Raw genomic sequence first — 24742 nt, forward strand, 5'->3', positions numbered from 1 at the left:
GGGATGACATAAAATTGTTAGTGTTGAACTGTAGAAGTATTGTAAAGAAAGGAATAGAATTAAGTAATTTAATAGATATATATTTACCAGATATTGTAATAGGAGTTGAATCATGGCTGAGAAATGATATAATGGATGCAGAAATTTTCTCACGGCACTGGAGTGTGTATCGTAGAGATAGGATAGGAAAGGTGGGAGGGGGAGTTTTCATTCTGGTGAAAGAAGAATTTGTAAGCTACGAAAAAGTTAAAGATGAGACACATGAAATTCTAGGTGTAAGGCTGATTTCTAAAGATAATAGGCAACTTGATATATTTGGAGTGTACAGATCGGGAAAGGGTAGCACTGATGCGGATTCGGAATTATTTGATAGGATAGTCAGCTATGTGGGAAACGACATGGAAAGAAATGTGATTGTAGCGGGAGATCTGAATTTGCCAGATGTCAATTGGGAAGGAAATGCGAACGACAGGAAGCATGACCAACAAATGGCAAATAAGTTAATATGGGAAGGACAGCTGATTCAGAAAGTGATGGAACCAACCAGAGGGAAAAATATCCTGGATGTGGTGCTGATAAAACCAGATGAGCTCTATAGGGAAACTGAAGTAATAGATGGTATTAGTGATCATGAAGCTGTTTTTGTGGTAGTTAAAAATAAATGCGATAGAAAGGAAGGTCTTAAAAGTAGGACTGTTAGGCAGTACCATATGGCTGATAAAGCAGGTATGAGGCAGTTTCTAAAAAGTAACTATGATCGGTGGAAAACGGTAAATAAAAATGTAAACAGACTCTGGGATGGGTTTAAAGAAATTGTTGAGGAATGCGAAAACAGGTTTGTACCTTTAAGGGTGGTAAGGAATGGTAAAGACCCACCTTATTATAATAGAGAAATAAAGAGACTAAGAAGGAGGTGCAGACTGGAAAGAAATAGAGTTAGAAATGGCTGTGGAAGTAAGGAGAAATTGAAGGAACTTACTAGAAAATTGAATCTAGCAAAGAAGGCAGCTAAGGATAACATGATGGCAAGCATAATTGGCAGTCATACAAATTTTAGTGAAAAATGGAAGGGTATGTATAGGTATTTTAAGGCAGAAACAGGTTCCAAGAAGGACATTCCAGGAATAATTAATGAACAAGGGGAGTGTGTATGTGAGGATCTTCAAAAGGCGGAAGTATTCAGTCAGCAGTATCTAAAGATTGTTGGTTACAAGGGTAATGTCGAGATAGAGGAAGAGACTAAGGCCAAAGAAGTAATAAAATTTACATATGATAACAATGACATTTACAATAAGATACAAAAGTTGAAAACTAGAAAAGCGGCTGGAATTGATCAGATTTCTGGGGATATACTAAAGACAATGAGTTGGAATATAGTACCATATCTGAAGTACTTATTTGATTATTGTTTGGTCGAAGGAGCTATACCAGATGAATGGAGAGTTGCTATAGTAGCCCCTGTGTATAAAGGAAAGGGTGATAGACATAAAGCTGAAAATTACAGGCCAGTAAGTTTGACATGCATTGTATGTAAGCTTTGGGAAGGCATTCTTTCTGATTATATTAGACATGTTTGTGAAATTAATAACTGGTTCGATAGAAGGCAATTCGGTTTTAGGAAAGGTTATTCCACTGAAGCTCAACTTGTAGGATTCCAGCAAGATATAGCAGATATCTTGGATTCTGGAGGTCAAATGGACTGTATCGCGATTGACATGTCTAAAGCATTTGATAGGGTGGATCATGGGAGACTACTGGCAAAAATGAGTGCAATTGGACTAGACAAAAGAGTGATTGAATGGGTTGCTATATTTCTAGAAAATAGATCTCAGAGAGTTAGAGTAGGTGAAGCTTTGTCTGACCCTGTAATAGTTGAGAGGGGAGTTCCTCAGGGCAGTGTTATCGGACCTTTATGTTTTCTTTTATATATAAATGATATGAGTAAAGGAGTGGAATCAGAGGTAAGGCTTTTTGCGGATGATGTTATTCTGTATAGAGTGATAAATAAGTTACAAGATTGTGAGCAACTGCAACGTGACCTCGAAAATGTTGTGAGATGGACAGCAGACAATGGTATGTTGATAAACGGGGCTAAAAGTCAGGTTGTGAGTTTCACAAATAGGAAAAGTCCTCTCAGTTTTAATTACTGCATTGATGGGGTGAAAGTTCCTTTTGGGGATCATTGTAAGTATCTAGGTGTTAATATAAGGAAAGATCTTCACTGGGGTAATCACATAAATGGGATTGTAAATAAAGGGTACCGATCTCTGCACATGGTTATGAGGGTGTTCAGGGGTTGTAGTAAGGATGTAAAGGAGAGTGCATATAAGTCTCTGGTAAGACCCCAACTAGAGTATGGTTCCAGTGTATGGGACCCTCACCAGGATTACCTGATTCAAGAACTGGAAAAAATCCAAAGAAAAGCAGCTCGATTTGTTCTGAGTGATTTCCGACAAAAGAGTAGCGTTACAAAAATGTTGCAATGTTTGGGTTGGGAAGAATTGAGAGAAAGAAGAAGAGCTGCTCGACTAAGTGGTATGTTCCGAGCTGTCAGCGGAGAGATGGCGTGGAATGACATTAGTATACGAATAGGTTTGAATGGCGTTTATAAAAGTAGGAAAGATCACAATATGAAGATAAAGTTGGAATTCAAGAGGACAAACTGGGGCAAATATTCATTTATAGGAAGGGGAGTTAGGGATTGGAATAACTTACCAAGGGAGATGTTCAATAAATTTCCAATTTCTTTGAAATCATTTCGGAAAGGGCTAGGAAAGCAACAGATAGGGAATCTGCCACCTGGGCGACTGCCCTAAATGCAGATCAGTATTGATTGATTGATTGATATGTAAAATAATTTATACTTTAAATGTAATATTATATATTTTGCACCATTCAATGCTTAAGAAGATATAAATACCAGACTTTTCGGATCATGAGGCACTGTGAACCATAAGACGCACCCTGATATTTTGATAAAAATTTAAGGAAAAATATAATTTCATTGTATTTAAAAAAAAAAAAAAATACAGAAATAATTTCATATTATTCAGATTGTTTATTTTATATTGTTTTCACCATTTGCATATAATTTCCTCAGTTGGTGGAGATCCGAACTGACTTTCTGCTGCCCTATCACCATGTAATTTTATGTATTCCACAACTTTAAATTTAAATGCTATGTTGTACGAAAACCTCTTCTGTACAGCTGACACTGTGAAAGGTAAATTCTCACTACCAGAACTGGCTACTGAGTAGAAAGATTTTCTTTCTACCCTTTCTTGAAGGTTAGCTATAACAGTAGTGAAGGTGTCAGCTCTTTGCAGGCAGAAAAGTCGCGAGCCGTTTCATTAATAATTCCCTAGCCAGTAGCGGTGACTGGGAATTAAAAGTGGGGGGCAAAATAATAGAGACGACAAAATATGCCCAAGTTTACGGGATATAGCGGGTGGGGTAGGGGGTATACACATCAGAACTGAAAGAAGAAAAAAAAGCTACAAAATGGAGCGAATTTTGGCAAAGAGGTAAAAGGTCAACAGTTTACCAATGTAAGTGCAGTTTTTGAGATTTTCATTCAATACTATTCAATAAAACTTTCAATAAAGGAACAATATTACACATGTATTATAATTAAGTAGAAGTACATCGTCGTTATACAATTCAAAATCAGCTAGTATTTGACTACACACTAGTTCTAGATAAGACTAAAAATATTTGTTGCACTTACGTTATTTTGTCTTATGTTACCTCTAGTTTGTAAGATAAGATTATGATGTACCTGTTAAAGAGGTGTGGTTAAGTGTACGGGAGGACCATGAGTACTGCTACTGCGAGTAAAGCAAATTTGATAATAATAATAAGAAGAAACAAACAGACAACAAAGAGAGTGATGGAATGCGTATGGCAAGCGGGTGAATCATACCTCAGTGTCCATCACCTTGGCAAAAAAACATACTCCTGCTACCCTTCCTCACAGTACATGCAAAGTCTCCACTACTTGGTATGGTGCTATACCAACCAGTTTAGCTGCGACAAACAACATTTTGTGCTAATTTCCACTAATAATATTGTTCATAAGTAAAGGAAATAAAGGAAAAAACAGCTAATAAGACAACAGGGCTTATACATTTTTTTTTAAAATCCTATAATTCCTAGTTTCAGCTGGCTAAAATGAAATGAAAATGTAATGTTTTCTCCACAAAGCGGGTAGGGGGCAACTGGCCCTAATCGCCACTACTGTCCCTGGCAAACAGTTTTATGTAATTTCCTGGCACTTGCATTCCCATCAGACAAATGCTGGTGCACCATAGCTGCTGTTTTTTTAACTGCAGTAATAAAAGGGGTCAAAATGACATCCAACCTCAATTTTAATTTAATATCTTAATTTATCATTCGGCAACAATTTGGATTGGACAGGAGCCTGATGGAAACCTTAGAATTAAGCAAATTACAATGATATGGGCATATCAGAAGGATGGCTCCAATTAGGACCAACGTTTGTTGGTAAGAGGCCCAGAGGGAGGCCTCATAATAGTTGGGGAAAGCAAATTTTCAAAGGCCTTGCCATACGTGATGTAAATTGGCAGCACAAGGTAGAACATCAGCTGTGGATGGACAGGACAAACTGGAAGAGGCTTGTAAACACCTGCACCCGGCTTGCTGGAGCAGAAAATCGATGATGATGATGATGATGATGATGATGATGACGACTAGAGCCCAGATTATATGTAATATATTCTGTTCCTATATATATTCTGTTGCTATATATGTAGCTACAAGAAAAGCTAAAATGTCGGCGATTCACACTAAAAGGATCATTATTCCACGAGTTTAAAATTACATATTTTTACATATTTCGATGCATAATGAATATTTTGATAAATATTACATATTTTAAATATTTTGAAGGATATTGAGCATTTGAAAGTGAATAAATTCATTTTTCACTAATTTTACATCGATTTAAGTTTTTTAATTAAACATTTGAAAATAGTTTTAAAAGCCTGTACATCCCTAAAATATAATAATAATTTAAAATGAGGTAATCTATCAAGGAATCGTATCCCTTAGCTATGTTGACAGGGCAAGTGTCTCGAGCTGTGTCTATCAATCTTCCCTTGCACAAACTTCGTCAAATTGCTCTCCTCTCAGATTTCTTTTGTGATCCCTTCGCCAGTACTTGGTTTAATGTCATATGTTCAAAAGTGCCCTTTCTCTTTCTTTCTTTCTTTCTTTCTTTCTTTCTTTCTTTCTTTCTTTCTTTCTTTCTTCTTTGGTTATTGCCCATGATTCACTTTCATAAAGAGCTACACTCCATACAAAAGTATTCAGAAACATTTTTTTCTAATAAGCATATTTGTGTTTGACGAGATCAAATTTCTTCTCTTGTAATAAGGACCTTCCTTGCTTGAGCAAGTCTAAATTACATATTTCTTTGCCGGGCATTCGAAATACACGCCAGTGACTTCATGTGAAGTTAAAAGGTCTTTATATATATATATGTACGAGTAAGAACATCCTGATAGCAGACGGCGTTTGATTACCGCACAAAATTTGGAAAAATATTTAGTTATTAATTGTGCCTCTGGATGAAAATTAGAGGTTGAATAACCTCTGCAGTTTTAACTTTTTACGGTTTTGTGTCTTTTTCTATGTACAAGAATATATCAAATAAAGCTTAAATATTAAGTTACATATTTTTTATTTATTACATATTTAACTACATATTTTGTCAATTTTAGCTACATGTACATATTTATCATTTTTATATTACATATAATCCAGGCTCTAATGATGACATATCATAGTTTTTGACCTGTTTATGTGATATATCACACCTAGAAAAATATTTACATTTTCATAGATTTTTGATATGACATACCCTGGACAGCAGAAGGGGTCATTTTGACACCTGTACAGTTACTACAATGCAGCAGTTGTTGAGTTTTCAGACAACAGCATGTACCCGGCTGGATTATTATTAGTATTGTGAGCTCTTACTGGCAGATGAGTGTTCCAAGGCAACATTTCTCTATTAAGACAAATCAGAGAGAAAAAAGTTGAAAGGGACCAAGACTTTGAAAAATTAAGATATCGGCCAAAGACAGACAAGGGCCATGAAGGGCGTGAAAATGAAAGACTCCCTAGGCCTCGCAAACCTAATAGCATCAGGGTCAGAAAAGAACAAGAGTTGACCAAGGAAGATCGGATAGGATAGATGAAAGTGAGGAGCCTGGCACAAGTAAGTGGAAGCAATGCCAGGACTCAGCTAAGGGCCCCATGGTCGCCAACCCACGCTCCAAAGTTCACAGCCTTTAGGGACCCTTTTAGTCGCCTCTTACGATAGGCAGGGGATACCGTGGGTGTTATTCTACCGCCCTCACCCACAGGGGGACTTTGTGGGCTGCCAAAGCCTGTCGCACTCCTCTAGGACAATGATTAATGACTGACAGATGATATGAAAAAATACTGGAGAGTGTTGCTGGAATGAGTAATGACAGGGAAAACCGGAGTAGCCAGAGAAAAACCTGTCCCACCTTTGCTTTGTTCAACACAAATCTCACATGGAGCGACCGGAATTTGAACCACAGACTCCAGCGGTGAGAGACTGGTGTGCTGCTGCCTGAGCCAAGGAGGTTACAATGCGATGAATGATATGTTCAACTGAAACACGTACTACTTTACACGGGCCAACTTCTTCTCCTTTCAACTTGTTTTATGTTGCATCGACACAGATAGGTCTTATGGCGATGATGGGACAGAAAAGGGCAAGGTGGGGGAAGAAACAAGGCATGGCCTTAATTAAGGTACAGCCCCAGCCTGGTATGAAAATGGGAAACCACGGAAAACCATCTTCAGGGCTGACGACAGTGGGATTCGAACCCACTATATCCCGAATGCAAACTGATAACTACATGACCCAAACTGCACGCCCACTTGCTCGATGCTAAATTAACTATTATAGTTCGGCTATCGAAACGTCCTGCTATGCAACACGTGTTGATTATTGTTTTTATGAGGAAGTAGGCCTACAACTGGGCAACCATCCTCTATTAACACTAATCAGAAGGAAAATGAAAAGGGTTAGACACTTCGAGAAATGAAGATATCGGCCAAAGACAGACAAGGGCGTGAAAATGAAAGACTCCCTAGGCCACGATACTTAATACCATCGGGGTTGGAAAAGAACAAGAGTTGACCAAGGGAGGTCGGATAGGAGAGATGAAAGTGAGGAGCCTGGTACAAATAAGTGGAAGCAATGCCAGGACTCGGCTAAGGGCGCCGTAGTCGCCAAACCACGCTCCCAAGTTAAGAGGCTTTGGGGCCCCTTTTAGTCGCCTCTTACGACATGCGGGGATACCGTGGGTGGTCTTCTACCGCCCTCACACATAGGGGATTATTTTGAGAGAGGTTCCCAGATGTTACTGCGGCGTATGTCATGATAGCAGAAATCTTAATGTGAAAGAGAGCTAGGAATTCAAAGATACTTACTCACCCTTCAAAAGTCGATTTTCTCGGCCGGGATCGAAGCCGTGATCTTCATACCATGAGACAGGCATTCGACTTCTGTTGCAGTGAATGAATACGAAAATAAAGAGGATACCTATCAAGCTGCTGTTGGCCATCTTTCGACATCTTACACAAGGAGGAGCAAATAATACGCACGCAGACGCCGGAGATTAAGGACGGCTCCCGCCCTATGGTCGCCGTTCCAAGCCCGTCTTGTTTTCAACAGAAGCTGCTCTCATCTGGTTCGGTCTGGACATAAAACTTTCCATCCGTAGTTGTATAACTTCCACCAGTAAAGGCAATATTTTGTTTGTTTCTGCATTCATCAAGCAACTGTTTAACTTACAGGTGTTTATTCTCTGATAGCTGTAAGAAGCTAAGTTTCCAGGCGCCAACATAAACCTGACGTTTATAGAAACAATGAGTGGATCAAAATAGATCGTGCTAAAAGTGTTCGACTGGCACACTTCTTATCATGGGACTCGAATCCGAGACCTTCATATTTCTGTTTAACAGAAAAAAAAAAATACTAACCTCTGTGCTTCCTATATTCAACCCAAGATTTAAATCACTTGATGCCAAAGCGTGATCAGTCCAAGGAATACAGTTTTCGAAAAAAAATAAATAAAAATAAAATAAAATAAAATAAAATAAAATAAAATAAAAATGGTCCACCTCCAGTTCGTATAATATCATTACAATTTTGTTACACAAAACTACTACAGCATTGTAGATAGATGCCGATGTATTGAAAAATATTAAATTATTATTTTTAATATGAAGGAAACAAGTAGGCCTACCAGTATTCAATCTCCTGGACTCATTCCGTTTTAGTATATACATGAAAATATGAGAGAATTGTGTAAGTATAAGCTGTATTTTTTCACAAATTTTCCTAAAATATTACAAATCAAACACAAGGAAGATTATTTCGGAACTTATTCAACGCATAAAAAGGTTCAATCAGGTAGACTGATGTTCAATGTTCTCCGATCACTTTAAACTGTATTTTTTCACTTGTTAAAATGTTACAAATTAATGTATTAAACACAAAAAGATTATTCTTGAACTCATTAACAAAAAAAAAAAAAGTTAGTAGTCAAATAGTCTGATGTTCAATCTTCTCCGGTATCTGTTTCGGCGGTAGGCCACATGAGTATTTCACTATACAGATTCTCATATTCAGCAGGTATATAAGGATGTAGTTTTCTGCCTTTATAGGAGCTTTGCCTTCAGGATAGGCCTTTTCAGAAGACAGCTGTAGAGCTCGTCTACTAGGAAAAATAGCGTATGGCTTTTAGTGAAGGGAGTGTCCGAGGACATGTTCGGCTCGCCAAGTGCAGGTCTTCCCGTAGGCGACCTGCGTGTCGCGATGAGGATGAAATGATGATGAAGACGAAAAATACACCCAGCCCCGGTGTCAGCGAAATTAACCAATGATAGTTAAAATTCCCGACCCTGCCGGGAATCGAACCCGGGACCCCTGTGACCAAAGGCCAGCACACTAATAATTTAACCATGGAGCCGGACGTCGACTAGGAGTAGGGCATTTAAAGATATGATGTAAAATTCCATTGAAGAATCGACGAGCGATGGTAATCCCTGGAAATTTGGAATCATCTGGATTTGGTCATTGTTATATTTTCTTCTTTCACACAGCTGACGGTTGGCTGTTGATGCTTAAAAGGTCTCAGCCTAGGACCCCGAGCTAGCATAGAGGATCATTAGACTGATGCCGTTTTAGTGAGAAAAGATGAAACTTTACCTCACGACCTCTAAAAATCCTTAAGCTTATTTTCTGTTTTTCCTTTTTTTTTTTTTTTTTTTTTTTTGACTGAACCTCTCTTAACATCAACGGGTTCATTTGGATTTGGGGTCTCTGGTTTTCCAGTGCCTACTCGGAGCTGTATTTAGGCACAGTGTCGTCCACAGACAGTGCTAAAATTTGCAATTTCCAGAAATAAAAAGAATGTGTAACCAGCAACATACAGTAAACTAGTCCAAAACGTAACTACAAAATCAAACCAAGTTCGAACAAGATTACACCGTATCAATTTATTATTTTCCAAAATAATTTCACTCGGAGTTGGGAAGAAATTGAGTAAACGAGTATTTTTAAAGTAATTTTACTTGTAATCATTACTTTTTACAAAATGTAATTTTAACTCGTACTCGGTTCACCCAGAGGGACGTGGGTTCGAACCCCCGTCAGGAAGTCGTAAAATTTAAGAAATGAGATTTCCACTTCCGGAGGTACATATGACCCTGAGGTTCATTGAGCTTACACCAAAAATGAGTACCAGGTTAATTCCTGGGGGCAAAGGCGGCTGGGCGTAGAGCTAACCTCTCCACCCCATCAAGTGCCGAGGTTACAAATAGTGGAAGCCTTTTCCTTCCACCACTCCCAGGGCCTTCATGGCCTGTACGGAAATCACTTTGCTTTAATTTGAATTCATAATTTACTTCTTGAAATAAAATTGTAACAAACACTGATACCCAGAAAATAGTTGCCAAAAACGGCCTGTACGATACTAAGAAGATCCGTCAAGAGCTACGAGAACGTGAATTCACCTCCTGGTGTTCACTACCGCAAAAAGGACTCGGAGTACAACTTTACAAAGAATATAGACCAGCAAACACTTCGGTGCGAGATCATACCGCACTGTCTTGTAACGAGTGGAGAGAGGCTATAAAGATGACTGCTAGTGTTTCTGCGGTGCGCTCGGTGCCAGGCAGATCCCTGGACAACAAACTCTGTCGGCATTGCCACGGAGAGAAAGCAACTCTTGGTCATGTCCTGGGATTCTGCACACGCGGGGAGCTCCTAAGAAACACGCAGCATCACCAGATCAGATCCTTCATTGCCGAAGAACTGAGAAAGAAGGGATTCAATGTACAAGCGGAGGTACACGGACTGGCCATAAGAGGTAGTTCGCAGGGAATTGACATCATAGCCTTTAAAGACAACAGCTCTCAAGGATTCATATTAGATCCAACTGTGAGGTTCGAGCGCCATAGCGGTCAGCCAGAGGAGGCCTAGGAGTGGGAAGGAAGCAGCCGTGGCCTTAATTAAGGTACAGCCCCAGAATTCGGCTGATGTGAAAATCGGAAACTACGGAAAACCATCTTCAGGGCTGCCGACAGTGGGCTTCGAACCACTATCTTCCGAATGCAAGTTCACAGCTCACAGCCCCTAACCGCATGGCCAACTTACTCGGTGATTATTGTTTTAAGAGGAAGTACAATTGGGCAACCTTCCTCTATATAACACTAATCAGAGAGAAAATATGGAAGGGATCCGACACTTCGAAAAATAAAGATACGGGCCAAAGAAAGACAATGGCCATGAAGGGCGTGAAAATGAAAGACTCTTTTTTTGTTTTGCTAGTTGCTTTACGTCGCACCGACACAGATAGGTCTTATGGCGACGATGGGACAGGAAGGACTAGGAGTGGGAAGGAAGCGGCCGTGGCCTTAATTAAGGTACAGCCCCAGCATTTGCCTGGTGTGAAAATGGGAAACCGCGGAAAAGCATTTTCGGAGCTGCCGACAGTGGGGTTCGAACCTACTATCTCCCGAATACTGGATACTGGCCGCACTTAAGCGACTGCAGCTATCGAGCTCGGTATGAAAGACTCTCTAGCCCTCGGAAACCTAATAGCATTCGGGTCGGAAAAGAACAAGAGTTGTCCAAAGGAGGTCGGATAGGATAGATGGAAGTGAGGAGCCTGGCACAAGTAAGTGGAAGCAATGCCAGGACTCAGCTAAGGGTCCCGTGGTCGCCAACCCACGCTCTAAAGTTCAGAGCGCATGGCCCCTTTTAGTTGCCTCTTACGGCAAGCAGGGAATACCGTGGGTGTTATTCTACCCCCCGCCCCCACCCACAGGGGGACCAACTTGAAAGCCCCACTCCCCCTTTTAATCGCCTCTTACGACAGACAGGGAAGTGGCGATGGTGGTGATTAGTGATGGTGGTGTTTATGTTTTAAGAGGAAGTAGGTTACAACTAGGCAAACATCCTCCGTTAACACTAATCACAGGAAAATATAGAAAGGGGCCGACATTTCGAAAAATAAAGGTACTGGACAAAGAAAGATAGGGGCCACGAAGGGCGTGAAAATGAAAGGCTCCATTGGCCTCGATACCTAATACCTAATAACAAGATTTGGCCAAGCGAGGTCGGATATGGTAGATGAAAGTGAGGAGCTGGCACAAGTTAGTGGAAGCAATGCCTGGACTCAGCTAAGGACCCCGTGGTCGCCAACCTACGTTCCCAAGTTGAGAGCCCCTGGGGCCCCTTCTAGTCGCTTCTTACGACAGGCAGGGGATACTGTGGATGTTATTCTAGCACCCCCATCCACAGGGGGAAACAGGCAGAGGATATCGATATATTCGACTAATTAGAGGAAAAAGGTGGAAGAGGTCTGGGGAAAATAACCGGGAAGCGTCAGGATGGGCGTGGAAATGAACGAAAGATGAAAGCCTCGTAAAACTAATACTGTCGAGGTAACCCAGCTACAAGTACCAGCATGTAAACATTTCTTTCTAGTCCCGACATAGAGACTCCCGACATTATTTGAATTAAAGGGAATCCTCCGTAATCCCTTGTAAACTCTATGCGCACGTTTCCGTCATTCATGTTTCCAGAAGAGCATACATACAAAGGTTACGTTGTAAGAGTTTATAGATAACGACGCGTTTTCCTTTTTTTATTTTATTTTTTCCATAGCAGTCAAGATCACGAGATAAAAAAGTGTATATAAAGGTAGAACGACTGTTCACATGTATCAAACATTTCTGAATACTCTCCAGAGATAAACAGTAACACAGAAACTCCACTAAAGAAGATGGCCAGCGTCGCTACTCAAGTAGATGTCATTGTGGTCGGCGGAGGGCTCAGTGGTAAGTCTGTATTCTTATCGTAGGCACTCAATTCTTCTGTCTACACAGTAGCCACACACACACAGCTATAAATACCTAAGGGGCTCACAGTTTATGAAACACGTGGAGTACCAGAGGAATTTCCAAGCTTGTCTTGGCATTGCTTTAGCTTAGCTGTCGCCGCGGATCATGATTACTAGTTCATGGGTTCGGTTCCAACCGACTGAACCGATTTTTAAAAACAGAAGTTTCATGTCGTACTAACTCAGATTAGGTTTTCGGAAAGTACAGGACGGAAAGGGCCATGACTAGCAAGGAAGTAGTGGTGGTTATTGTTTTAATAATAATAATACGTCCCGAAACACCGAGGTACCGGAATTTTGTGACGTATTTGAGCACCTCCAAATACCAGCGGATTGAGCGAGGTTGGCCTCAGAAGGCCAGCGCCTCAACCGTCTGAGCCACTCAGCCCGGCCGTTATTTTTTAAGAGAAGTAAGCCTACAACCGGGCAATCATCCTCTCTTGACAATAATCAGAAATGAAGGTACAAGAGGCCCGATCCTTTGGAGAATGAAGACATCGGCATAAGAAAGAAAAGGGCCAATAAAGACATGAATGGCAACAATGCTAAACTCAGCTAGGGGACCTATGGTCACCAACCCACGCTTCGATGTTGAGTGTCGCCGGGTGGTTACCCCTTTTAGTCGCCTCTTACGACAGGAATTATCTTACCACCCACACGGGGAACCTGTGGAACCTTCAAGCTGGTTTAACACTGCTAGGCTCCTATTCATGATTCCCAGTTCGTAAGTTTGATTTAGGCTAAGTGAAGTGACTTCTAAGGGCGATTGAAGTTTTTGTGTTGTGTGCATTCAACTATCCAAATGATTCCAGCCTTACAAATCGCCCCAGTGAGTTCCACTTGGATGCTCGATGATAGGTCAACCGGAACGTAAAGAAGGGCTCCTTAAATAACCCATTAATTTTCTTGACATATATCCCTTTTAAAGTGGATCTAAGAAAAAAAAGGATGGGATAGTTTTTCACCTACTTTACCGTACTTCAATATTTATGGGTAGGTGACAGTAATAGGAATTAAAAAAACTGGAACATACAACCCCTTACCATGAAAGTTCCGGAAATTACATTGTACAAAATAAAAATACAATACCAATCGGTTAGCTCCCGTTTTCTTCAAAGCAATCTCCTCGGCATTCGAACTGCCAACGTTTCGGGAGGTTATGGAAGCTGCTAAGCAAGAAATTCCTGGATTGACAGAACAGCGTCATACAATAGGAACCACAGTCCAGAGACCTGTAGGATCGAGAATACATAGCTTGTGACTGAATACAAGCTACGGAAACAACAGTTTCTGATGGTTTTTGATCGTCTTAAGTTTTTCTTACCTTTAACCCTGGAAGCGGCAAAGCGTCCATGTTTCGAAGCTCTGAAGTGAAGCGTCGATCTATCAAATCTATCGACGTGTTATGCTGTTTTTTATTTATTTATTTATTTATTTCTTCTACAGACACACTTGGCGATGCAAAGGAACGCTCATGCATTTAACTTTATGTAAACAGATATCTTCAAGTACCTGGAAGTATCTTCGGAATCAAATGGCCGACTTGCCATTATAAATATATATATTTGCAGTGCCGGTATGTCAATGTTTGCATTCCTATTCACGGCAAAATATTTTTGGGAGCAGTATATTCCCTTACGTTTAGCTTTATAGCTTTCGCTTCAGAGAGCTCCGAGTTCGATTCCCGACTGAGCCTACACTACCAACCATCACCGGAACACGTAATAGTGAATATATCCGTCCACAGAGAGTTGGCGTCGGGAAGGGCATCCTGAGGTAAAACAGGGCCAAATCCACACGTGTCATACAAATCGCACCCGCGACACCACCAGGTTGTGGGGAAAAGTGGTAAAAGAAGAAGATCTGACAAGGATGTTGGTCCAGTCAACAATCGACAAAGTGTAATGTTAAAAATTTAAAAACCGTTAGTGAAGTAATATTTTTTCACAAGTTTCTATTTGATGCAAGTCTGAGGAGAAAATCTGTTCGAGGAATATTTGTTGTGTAAACACATTTTTCAAGCAATTTAAATTAGGCAATTAGTGGGCCTGAAGATAATGCATGTTTGTGTTGATACAGGTTTGACTGCAGCAAGGGAAGTACGTAAACAAGGACTGAAAGTGGCAGTCCTAGAGGCTAACGACCGAGTGGGAGGTCGAACATTTACCATGACAGGGCCAGACTATGGCTGGGCCGATCTGGGAGCCAGCTTCGTGGGCTCTGCTCAAAAACATATCGTGAAGCTCATCGACGAGCTGGGAATCAAGACCATAGAGTGCTTCAATGATAAAGACCGAGTGCATTATAGCAAGGTGAGAGGAACTGCAACATGAATACTAATGACTAATCAAGTAATAGGAGCACATTGAGGCAACAAGAGCCATCTCCAATTCTTCATATACTAGTTACGCTATGAAGTTGTGTGATATTTACGGTCTATGTTTGTTACAGGGCCGACAGTTCCGATACCGCTCAGAATGGCCCACTTTGTGGAGCAACCCATTAGCCACATGGGAAGTTAAAGAGATGACACGCCGTATGGATCGCATGTGCAGAGAGATCCCAATAGATTGTCCATGGGAAGCTCCCCGCGCCAGGGAGTGGGACCAGATGACGGTCCAGGAGTTCATCGTCTCCAACTGCTGGACAGAGTAAGTGCTCCTTCTTCAAGATCCATTGCACTGTATGTAGACTTCATGTCTGCACACAAATCAAAGTTATTTATTTCAACATTGTCTTTTCTTAAAACTGATTAATTATTTCCCTTGGTAAATTATTCCAGTCACTAACTTCTCTTCCTATAAACAAATATATGCCCCAATTTGTCCTCTTGAGTACCAAGTTTGTCTTCATATTACAATCTTTCCAACTTCTAAAAACCCAGTTCAAGCGCATTCATCTACTAATGTCGTTCCACGCCATCTCTCCACTTTCCTTTTAGTATTCTGATCTCTCCACTAACAATTCGGAACATACCGCCAACAATGTATGGTTCCTCTTTAGGAAATTCTACCTTTCCAATACCAAATTGATTTGTTGCTTATCAGGATAACATTATTGGTAAACTGTTTTTTCTTTTAAAAGATAAGGAATAATTCAATTCGGTATTGTAAAGGTTCACAATACAGACTTAGAAATGAAGTTTGCTTTATGAAACATACCTACTAGATGAGTGGCTCTTCTCCTTACTCCCATATCTTCCTATACCCAAGTTAGCAACCTTTTGGCAACACTCTTATTCGTTCATATAGAAATGCTTGCTGATTAACTTCTCTTTGAATAACAAGAGCAGAGAATTTTAATTTGTGGAGTATGTTCTTATAAGAGACTCTTCTGTTAAGAGCTATGCTTCTCGAGGTAAGGAATTATAATAAACTCCTTTTGAACCTTTTCAATATCATTTGTGTATGATTCATAACATGGATTCCACACAACACTTCCATATTCAAATTTATTTTGAACAATGTGTTGTACAAAGTGCCTAATGTGCAGATACTTTTCAGTTCTCTGGAATTTCTCATAAAATCTAAGGATCTTTATCCTTCATTTTTTCATTAAAATTTTTTTTTTTTGGTGGCCCAATGTCGCACTAACGTGTTGAGGGTTTACGGTGATGACAGGATGGGAAATTCAGCAGCTATGGTCTTAATTAAGCTACAGCTCCGGCATTCACCTGGTGTGAAAAGGGAAAACCCTCTACAGGGCTGCTAACAGCAGGGTTTGAATATCTCCCAAATGCAAGCACACAACTAGTGAACTACATAGTCAACTCACTTGGTTTACCCCTCATTCATGATCTTTACATTGTAGTACAAAGCACGTGCTCTTGATAGACAGAGCAAATACCTCAGATCCACAATGACGATACCATAACATTTTTGTACACAAAAGCAAAAGTATACTCTCACCAAGGTGATATTTCATTTCTAGGGATGCAGCTGAGTTCCTCACCTCCATGTGCAACATCAACAACACAGCTGACGCCCATGAGCTGTCCCTGCTGTTCTATCTGTGGTACATGCGCCAAGGACACGGCATTGACTGTCTGTGGGCCATCAAGGACGGTGCTCAAGAATGGCGAGTTCAAGGAGGAACACAACAAATCAGCATCAAGATGGCCAAGCAGCTTGGAGGTGGGTGGGACTCGGACGCACTATCTCATGAATGCAAGCCCACAGCTGCGTGGCCTTAACCGCATGGCCAATTCACTCAGTTGATTGTTGTTTTAAGAAGATGTATAACTAGATAAGCATATTCTCGTAACATAGATTAGTAGATAAATAAGATGGGGTTCAAACATAAAAGAATGAAGGAATGTAAGAAAGGGGAGGGCCACAAAGAATTTCTGTCATGGAGAACTATAATATTCATATAAGACTGCTTTACTTCCATCTTGGAGTACACCTGGTAAAATAGCCATCAACGGACACAGACACCGTTAGTTAGTGGCATTCAGTAGACATGGGTTTTTCACCCCAACTACTTCTGAAGGCGATTGGAATCAGATACCGAGAACAAAGAATTATCTACAGTCTGTATAAAATTCAGTTTGCAGTGATAACAATAGAGGGCTTTGAAAAAGAAGCATCAATCCAGAAAGGAGTGAGGCAAGGCTGCAGTTTGTCCCCCACTCTCCCCCGTCGGTATCAGTGTTTATATACAACAGGCAGTAAAGGAAATCAAAGAGGAATTTGGAAAAGTAATCACAATCCAAGGACAGGAAATCAAAATCCTGTGATTTGCGAATTATACTGTTATTTTATCTGAGTCTGCTGAAGATCTGGAGAAATTGCTGAACGGTATGGACAGAATCCTTGAGACGGAGTTCAATGTGAAAGTAAATAAATCCAAAAAAAAAAAAAAAGTCATGCAGTGCAGTCAAATGAATGCAGATGATGTAGGAAATGTAAGATCAAGAAATAAAGTCTTAAAGGAAGTAGATGAATATTGTTACTTGGGTAGTAGAAACACTAACAATGACATAAATAAGGAGGACTTAAACTCAGACTAGCAAAAGCAAAGTAGGCCTTTCTTAAGAAAAGGAATTTGCTCACTTTGAACATTGATATAGTGATTAGAAAGATCTTTTTGAAGAATTTTGTATGGAGGTGAAATATGGATGATAACTAGCTCAGAAAGAAATAGAATAGCAGCTTTTCAAATATGGTGTTTCAGAAGAATGCATAAGGTGAGATGAAAACTGCCTTTTGTTGTTCAAGTGGTTAGAAGATATTTGAGGTGAAATAATTAGGTGGGCCATTCTGTACATACTGTGCTCCTATATGTTCAATAGCTGCCATGATTTATGAAATGACTTTTAACTTTCAAGTATTTAACTGTGAGGTTTGATTTGTCTATAAGGTCAGAGGTACTCAAACACTTTACTTTTCCAGGTCGAGTTCATCTGGGTGACCCTGTAGTCTATGTACAGTACACAGACCAAGGAGTGACTGTTCGCACCCTAGGAGGCAAGGTCTTTAGAGGACAGTATGCCATCTTGGCTGTTCCTCCACCAACACAGGTAAATTATATTCTTCTTCCATCTGGCAAGACCAGAAAGACGACTGCAACTTGGTAGAACTCGAGTATAGATCTGCCAGCCAAGACAGCTGCAGACTATCACGGATCAATGCTCTTTTGTTGCTAGTGGCACAATTATCTGATATAAACAGTAGTTAATGATATGTCTCCTAATGACATTCAATTGGTCTAAATGGTCAGGGGTACATTCTAAAGAGCCTGTCCAGAAATGGGCCAGATTCGATAATCACATCAATCTATATTAATTTCTGGACGTGATGCCAAAATTGCCAAAATTCATAAATTTCATCCAGTGATATCCAGTTGGTGCAAGTATATTACCGGTACCTAACCTTGGCAATGAACACATCACTTTACTACGAGTAACAAGAGGTAAGTTTTATATGATTTACCCTTTGAAATAATATAATACTGGCAGATCTGTGCTCAAGTTCTACCTTGGGACATTGTAGTAGTCCTTTTTACTGCGCTCATCTTGTTGAGGGTTATCACTCACTACAATTCTTTTTTTATTTTTATGATTACAGCTGAAGATGCATTTTGATCCTCCATTACCTCCACTGAGAAATAGTCTTTTACAAAGGATTCCCATGGGCTTAGTCATGAAGTGCTTGGTCTTCTACGATCACCCCTTCTGGATCGAGAAAGGTACGTCTCTGTCAAATTAGAGCAGCCTGTTGACACTGACAGTATTAAATATTTAACAGATGCAATCTATATTAATGTAATGGAAAGTAACACATCTAGTTATATAAAAGTATGAAGATGTGAACTCCTTAACTCAACTGATTTTAACACATTCAGTACCGTAGACCAGTTAAGGCATTAACATACCTTCATGGGTGTTAAAGTGCTAGTGCAAACAAATTGCATTTATATTTGGGCTGTATATTTTGTCGCAAGGGTAGAAGACTGACCACGCATGATAAAGGAACATTTTTTCTTCCCATTAGTCCCATGCAGCATGCATATGACCTTGAAGGAGGCTGTTTAGTTTTAGAACTAAGAACTCCTGCAAGACGCAATTCTGGCACCTTGATTTGTTTAGGCACCATTTATCTATAAGAACCTGGAATGTTTTTCTTTCTCATGCAGATAGGTCATCTCATTTTTATTATTATTATTATTATTATTATTATTATTATTATTATTATTATTATTATTTCCCAAAATCAGGGTACAAGTTAAAGTTTGAAAATAGGTACCAGATATTATACCATTAAATTCTGCTAGAATACTTTATTTACATATATACAATATTTTTTTTAAGTTTCTAGAACTACTAGTTCAATTTTCTAACATGCTGCATAAAGGGCTTACAAGAAGCATTTAAATTACTGCCCTGTGGGTTTAAATTCCCCACTGAGTGGCTGGTACTGAATACTTATACTATATAAAACTTCATTCTGTTGTTGTTCAATATTTGAATAAAACCAACATACATTAATAATAGTATCAGGAGTGGAATGGACAATTGAAAGGCTAGTTGCCAGGATATTTTTACTTAAACTTTTTTTTTGTAATATCCACCTTTTCAATACAACATAGTTTTTATTCAACATTAAAAAACTTTACATTGTTAGTATTTTATTGTTGGACATGTTTTGCCCATATTTTGGGCATCATCGCCAACGGCCGTAGCCGTGTTGAAACAGCGGATCCCGTGAGTTCTCCGAAGTTAAGCAACATTGGGCGTGCTCAGGAGTTGGATGGGTTGTCACGCGCTGTTGGTGGGGGGGGAAGGGAATGGAGAAGCGGAAAGGAACTGGCCACCCTACCGCACATAAACTCCGGCTCAGGAACACCTCTGCAGAGGTTCGGACCTGCCTTCGGGCAGAATAACCCTTACCTTACCTGGGCATCATCAGCCATGTTTCTTAACTCAATGAATCAAAATATCCAGGATCCTGGGTATTTGTATTCTTATAAAACATTTAAAATTAAATGCTGACTTGGAAGTTGGAAATATGTTTTGTATAACTTTCTGTTTTATGTTGACATCTGACTAGTTTTTGATCATTACGGCTGGTGGAGTATGCAAAACAGTGATAATAAGTACACTTATTCTGTTAAAAATAAGCATTGATTAAAACCAAATTGCTATGTTTATAATTTTTTGAAAGACTTTGGCTGGTTAATTGTGCAGTCTTTACTGTCCACTGGTATGTTATTCCTTGGTTGACTGAATACATAATCTTGAAGTCACAAGTGCTCCCATTGGAATATTGTCGAATTTGGGTGTCACAATGAATAATGCCTATAATTATTCTGATAAGAACATGAGTTTACACTTGATTAAAAATTAAATAAAACCAATTGTTACGTTTATATCTTATTAAAAGGCATTGACTAGTTTAATTCTGTAGTATTTAATGTTCAAAGGGCATATTATTTCAAAGTTGATTGAATACAAATTCTTTAAATGTCACTTTCTTTAAAGGTAACAACGTAAAGCTTTTTTAATGTTGAATAAAACTATACAAGTTTTAAGTAAAAATATATTGTCGCTCAATACGGACCAATAATGAGATTCATAACTTGAAATAGTTGCCAGGATTTGTAAACATTATTTATAAAAAAGAAAAGCTACCTATAGTGTGTCTAATTATCTTCTTGTTATCATATTTGTAATGTGTCCAACTTAAGATCAATTTCCTTGCAGGCTACAACGGTTTCGTGACATGTTATGATGGAATCGAGATAGTCAATCACGTAACAGAAGACCTGAAGCCCGGCGTCAGACTAGCAGGAGTCATCTGTTTCGTCTACGGAGATCATGCCATCAAGTTGTCCAAATTTGATACCGAGGGGCGGAAGAAAGCTGTCTGTTTGTCACTAGCCAGGTTCTACAAAAGTGAAGAGGCTCTTGTGGTAAGTTTTAAGTTTTTTACTCTATCACACATAATGGTACATCTTCATTAGCCCTTCAGTGTACAGTCTGCAAGTCTCTGTGAATTAACTAAGCACCTCCACATTACTATATTTGTAACTAGCTCAGTTACCTCAATTAGTTCTAAAACTTGTTTTTTAAAGGATTAAAACAGAGGCTAACTATTGTTGCCTTGGTCTCCCTTTAGTTCTCTAAGGATACATCCACAATATGCAATGTCTGTCGTAACAAGCAGCTAAAAGAGGACTCCACAACACTATAATGAGGCTATTTTTCATAGTTAACGTAGATCATTTAATGAAAAGTGTAAAATAGCAGGGAGCGGTTCAATTGGGTGGAAATATAGTAAGCTGTCTGGTCTATGTTGACAACTTGGTCTGAATGCCATTAGAATAATTCATTCTACCATAAAAATCTTTAATGAAATTCAGTCTGTCATTAAAGATTTTCATTCATGAGAGTCAGCACAACATGATTAAAATAAGATGTATGAGTGAAAATTCTCTCGTATGTTTTCAGCCAGCACATTACGTAGACAAACTGTGGAGTCAAGAGCAGTACATTGGAGGTTGCTACACCTGTTATTACCCTCCCGGCTCTCTCTCAAGGTACGGCCCTGCGCTGAGGGCTCCCATCGGAAAGCGGATATTCCTAGCAGGCACGGAGACAGCAATGGAGTGGACGGGATACATGAGCGGGGCTGTGGAGGCAGGACAAAGGGCAGCAAATGAGGTACAAATATTTGAAACTAATCGATATAAATGCATAATATGTATAAGAAACAGGAGACAAGTGCAAACATGGAAATACAAAAGGACAATCTCTACGTCTACAAATAGATGGGGGTCTCTCCTAATTAATGATAGTACCTTCTACATTCATTTCCTTCCAGCTTTGTCGCGAAGGAGAACAGCAACACTCATGAGGGGCCATCTTGACAGATCTCCAGTCTTGATATGGAATGTATTCCTAGGTTTTTACTATATCTTATACCTTTTCTATTTTGCTCCATTTACCTGTATTTCTTCTTATCCTATACTTCCTGTGTGAAGACTAAAAATCTGTCAAGACTGCCTATCAACAAGTGTTGGAATCCACCCTCCTGATGGAGCAGGAAAGAGTTCATCGAGGGCTGAGAATAAATGGAGGTAGAAGAACTGGTCTTGATGCAGTCAGAGCCTATCTAATCAAAGATGGCAGTGTATGAAAATGTTGAAATTACCTTTGTCTTTTTGTGTTTTCATGTTTAGCATTTTCTCCACTCTCTCTGTTGCTTCTTCTTACTGCATTGACCTATCATTATGTTTATCTTGTTACGTGTTGCTGTCTTTCTCCATACACAACTTCATTATTGTTTTAAGAAGACGAGTTTCTAACATTTCGATCTCTACAAAGGTCTAATATCTTCTTCCAGGTTCTGCAAGCAGCTGGTAAAGTCTGCAGTACGGAAAGGCACCTAAGGCACGACGAACCTGAACGTGTACAGTTAAGCAGCTCTCTCCTTATACCGGTCCTCGACTTTGTGCGACCTAACATCAGGCATCTTGCTGCTGTCGTCACAGCTGGCATTGCCATCACATCCACATTTCTCCTGTTCCAAACTGAGCCATTCCTCGAGTAAAATGGATGGGCAACTCTGATTTGTTCACATCCTATTTGCTTCACCGAACAGCACAATCCTTCTGTCATCACAAATACAATGTCCAGGCACCTCAGACAACTTGTTCACACTAACACCTGTACTTCTGTCTGTATTAGTCCAATTCCAAGGATCGAAAACATTTCTTCTCTCAATAGAAATTGTTATCCTTCCTTCTTAAGACTTACTGATCCGTGAGTATTTTAACATTCCAATCTAAATTATTGTTAATCAAAAATACCAATGATATCACGGTACCTCGTGATGTTGATGGAGAAGCACTATGTAGAACACAAGGAACTCCTATCAAGGCAGCACTGTGACATGAAAATGTCCTTGAGGAGTATGTGAGGCTGATTCATGATATGAATGTTCATCCCTCTAAAGCTGGTTCAAGTGTGTCTGAATGTATCCCTGTTGAAGACAGTGTACCAGAGATCAGCAGCGAGTCCAGTTCTGTTTGACATTGTCATTAACTACTTGACAGAGCAGCTGATGCCAGATCTACCATGTACCCTACCATACGTGAATATCATTCTTGTTAGCAAATCAAGTGAAGAAGTCGACGCAGCCATAGAAGGAAGAAGACCATTGCAGGAGAGAAACACACTGAGAATCATCAACTTTGCAGAGCCATAGCAGTTTGATTCACACAACACTGTCTTCCTAGCCAGTGAATCACTGATGATAACAGACAGGCTCTGTCATTATCGCTGATGCCACAATCAACAATGGTGTCAAGCACCTCATCATTGTTGGCTGAATGAAAGCCAATTGCTGACAGGTGTCTTGAATGACAGACGGATATCTACAAAGCTATGAGATGATCATCAGACCTGCCCTCACGTATAGCTCCAAATGTTGGGCAAGGCAGAAGAAGCATACCACAGAGATGTCAAAGCTGCGGTGATCTGCGGGCATTACTCTGACCAACAGAGTGTGCAAGGTTTGTTTAGTATCACCACCACTGCTGAGAAACTGGAGGACAGACATCTCTGTCAAACAACGTGATGAAGATCATCCTGTACCGATAGCTCTCAGCACCAAGGAACATAATGGTGGCAAACTGCTGAAACTGCTTTAAGGAAGGACATCCCAGTGGCCTAGATACAGTAGCAGAGGGAATACTCTCTTTGGATCGGAAGAGCCAACTCTGATTGATACTCAGGAGAAGCCGGCATAAATTGCAACCAGGGAGAAGAAAAAAAAAAGATGAATACCAGTAATATTGTCCTGGCTATTAATTTAATAAGATATTTCTCTTTAAATATTGCTGGTTGATATACTGAGGAGGCAAAACAAATAGAACTAACACCAGGTCAGTAATGTTTGGTGTATCATGATGTGCGAACACATCAAATTCTGTTTCCTAAATGCAATAAACTACCATTCAATATTAAGACTACTTTCATGTAATTGTAATATAAAACTGAAATTGTTTCATATGAAATAAGAAGAGAAAGACAATTAAGTCAGTTGGACTCTCTTTACACCAATGACTCTTCATGGTTTTAATATTTCAAAGTTCTGTATTATCTGATTATCCCTTTGTAGAAAGGAATGGTTTCACCCCATTCCAAGAACAATGTGACACAAGGCTGATCTTACTAAAGTTAGAATATGTTTATCCTTTAGATACCTATAAGTGTGTTTGTATGTAAATATTAATTATACCTAGCAAGAAAAGCGTTAATGTTACCCACTTGATAAGAAGTCTATGTTTTATTTATTTTTGTAATGTTACTGTCCCTGTTTCGGTATTACTCTTGACAAGACTGATTAGTTGTAATTTTTGTACAGTTGTATGGCTCTCAATCTTGTTCAAGTGTACTGACACAATTTGGAATAAAAGATTATTTATTTCTGCAAAATATATGACATTATTATTAGACAAAGATTGTCCTTATATTTATCCTTGTCTCCTTTCCTATTATTTACTTTTCATGCACTGAGCTGTCATTAAGTTTATCCCATTATGTGTACCTTTCCATGTTTCTGTCTCTGTTAACGTGTAATTCCAACATAATTGGCCCCTTATCAGAAATGATACATTTTTCATCAAGTTAAGTTAAAAATGAAAGGAGGAAGAAACTAACCATAAATTATTTTATAAACTCAAGGGGGCAGGTGGTTTAGAAGAAGCTCATTTTGTTTTCCAGGGGATGATGGGAAAATGGTGCTGCATTCATTTGTGAAATC

The 24742-nt window shown here is 39.5% G+C and overlaps 1 protein-coding gene and 1 long non-coding RNA gene across 5 annotated transcripts in view; one reads left to right on the forward strand and one right to left on the reverse strand.

The window, feature by feature from the left end:
- Positions 1 to 7609, reverse strand: part of LOC136885249 (uncharacterized) — a 43188-nt gene extending 35579 nt beyond the window's left edge. For 3 of the 4 annotated variants that reach the window (XR_010861514.2, XR_010861517.2, XR_010861516.2), the window contains exon 1: positions 7496 to 7609. This is a non-coding gene — a long non-coding RNA (uncharacterized lncRNA). Of the gene's footprint in view, positions 1 to 7491 lie in introns of all 4 variants that reach the window. The other variant, XR_010861518.2, reaches the window with a different exon arrangement.
- Positions 7610 to 12312: 4703 nt separating this feature from the next.
- On the forward strand, positions 12313 to 24256 carry LOC136885698 (amine oxidase [flavin-containing]). The gene is made up of 9 exons (XM_067158417.2): positions 12313 to 12411; positions 14553 to 14785; positions 14925 to 15124; positions 16404 to 16606; positions 17867 to 17994; positions 18542 to 18662; positions 20677 to 20885; positions 21424 to 21636; positions 22319 to 24256. Exons 1-9 carry the CDS (start codon positions 12357 to 12359, stop codon positions 22523 to 22525), a joined length of 1569 nt encoding a protein of 522 aa, XP_067014518.2. The 5' UTR covers positions 12313 to 12356; the 3' UTR covers positions 22526 to 24256.
- The last annotated feature ends 486 nt before the right edge of the window (positions 24257 to 24742 follow it).

Source organism: Anabrus simplex, chromosome 14 (genome assembly GCF_040414725.1).
Source record: "Anabrus simplex isolate iqAnaSimp1 chromosome 14, ASM4041472v1, whole genome shotgun sequence".
Taxonomy (NCBI): Eukaryota; Metazoa; Arthropoda; class Insecta; order Orthoptera; family Tettigoniidae; genus Anabrus; species Anabrus simplex.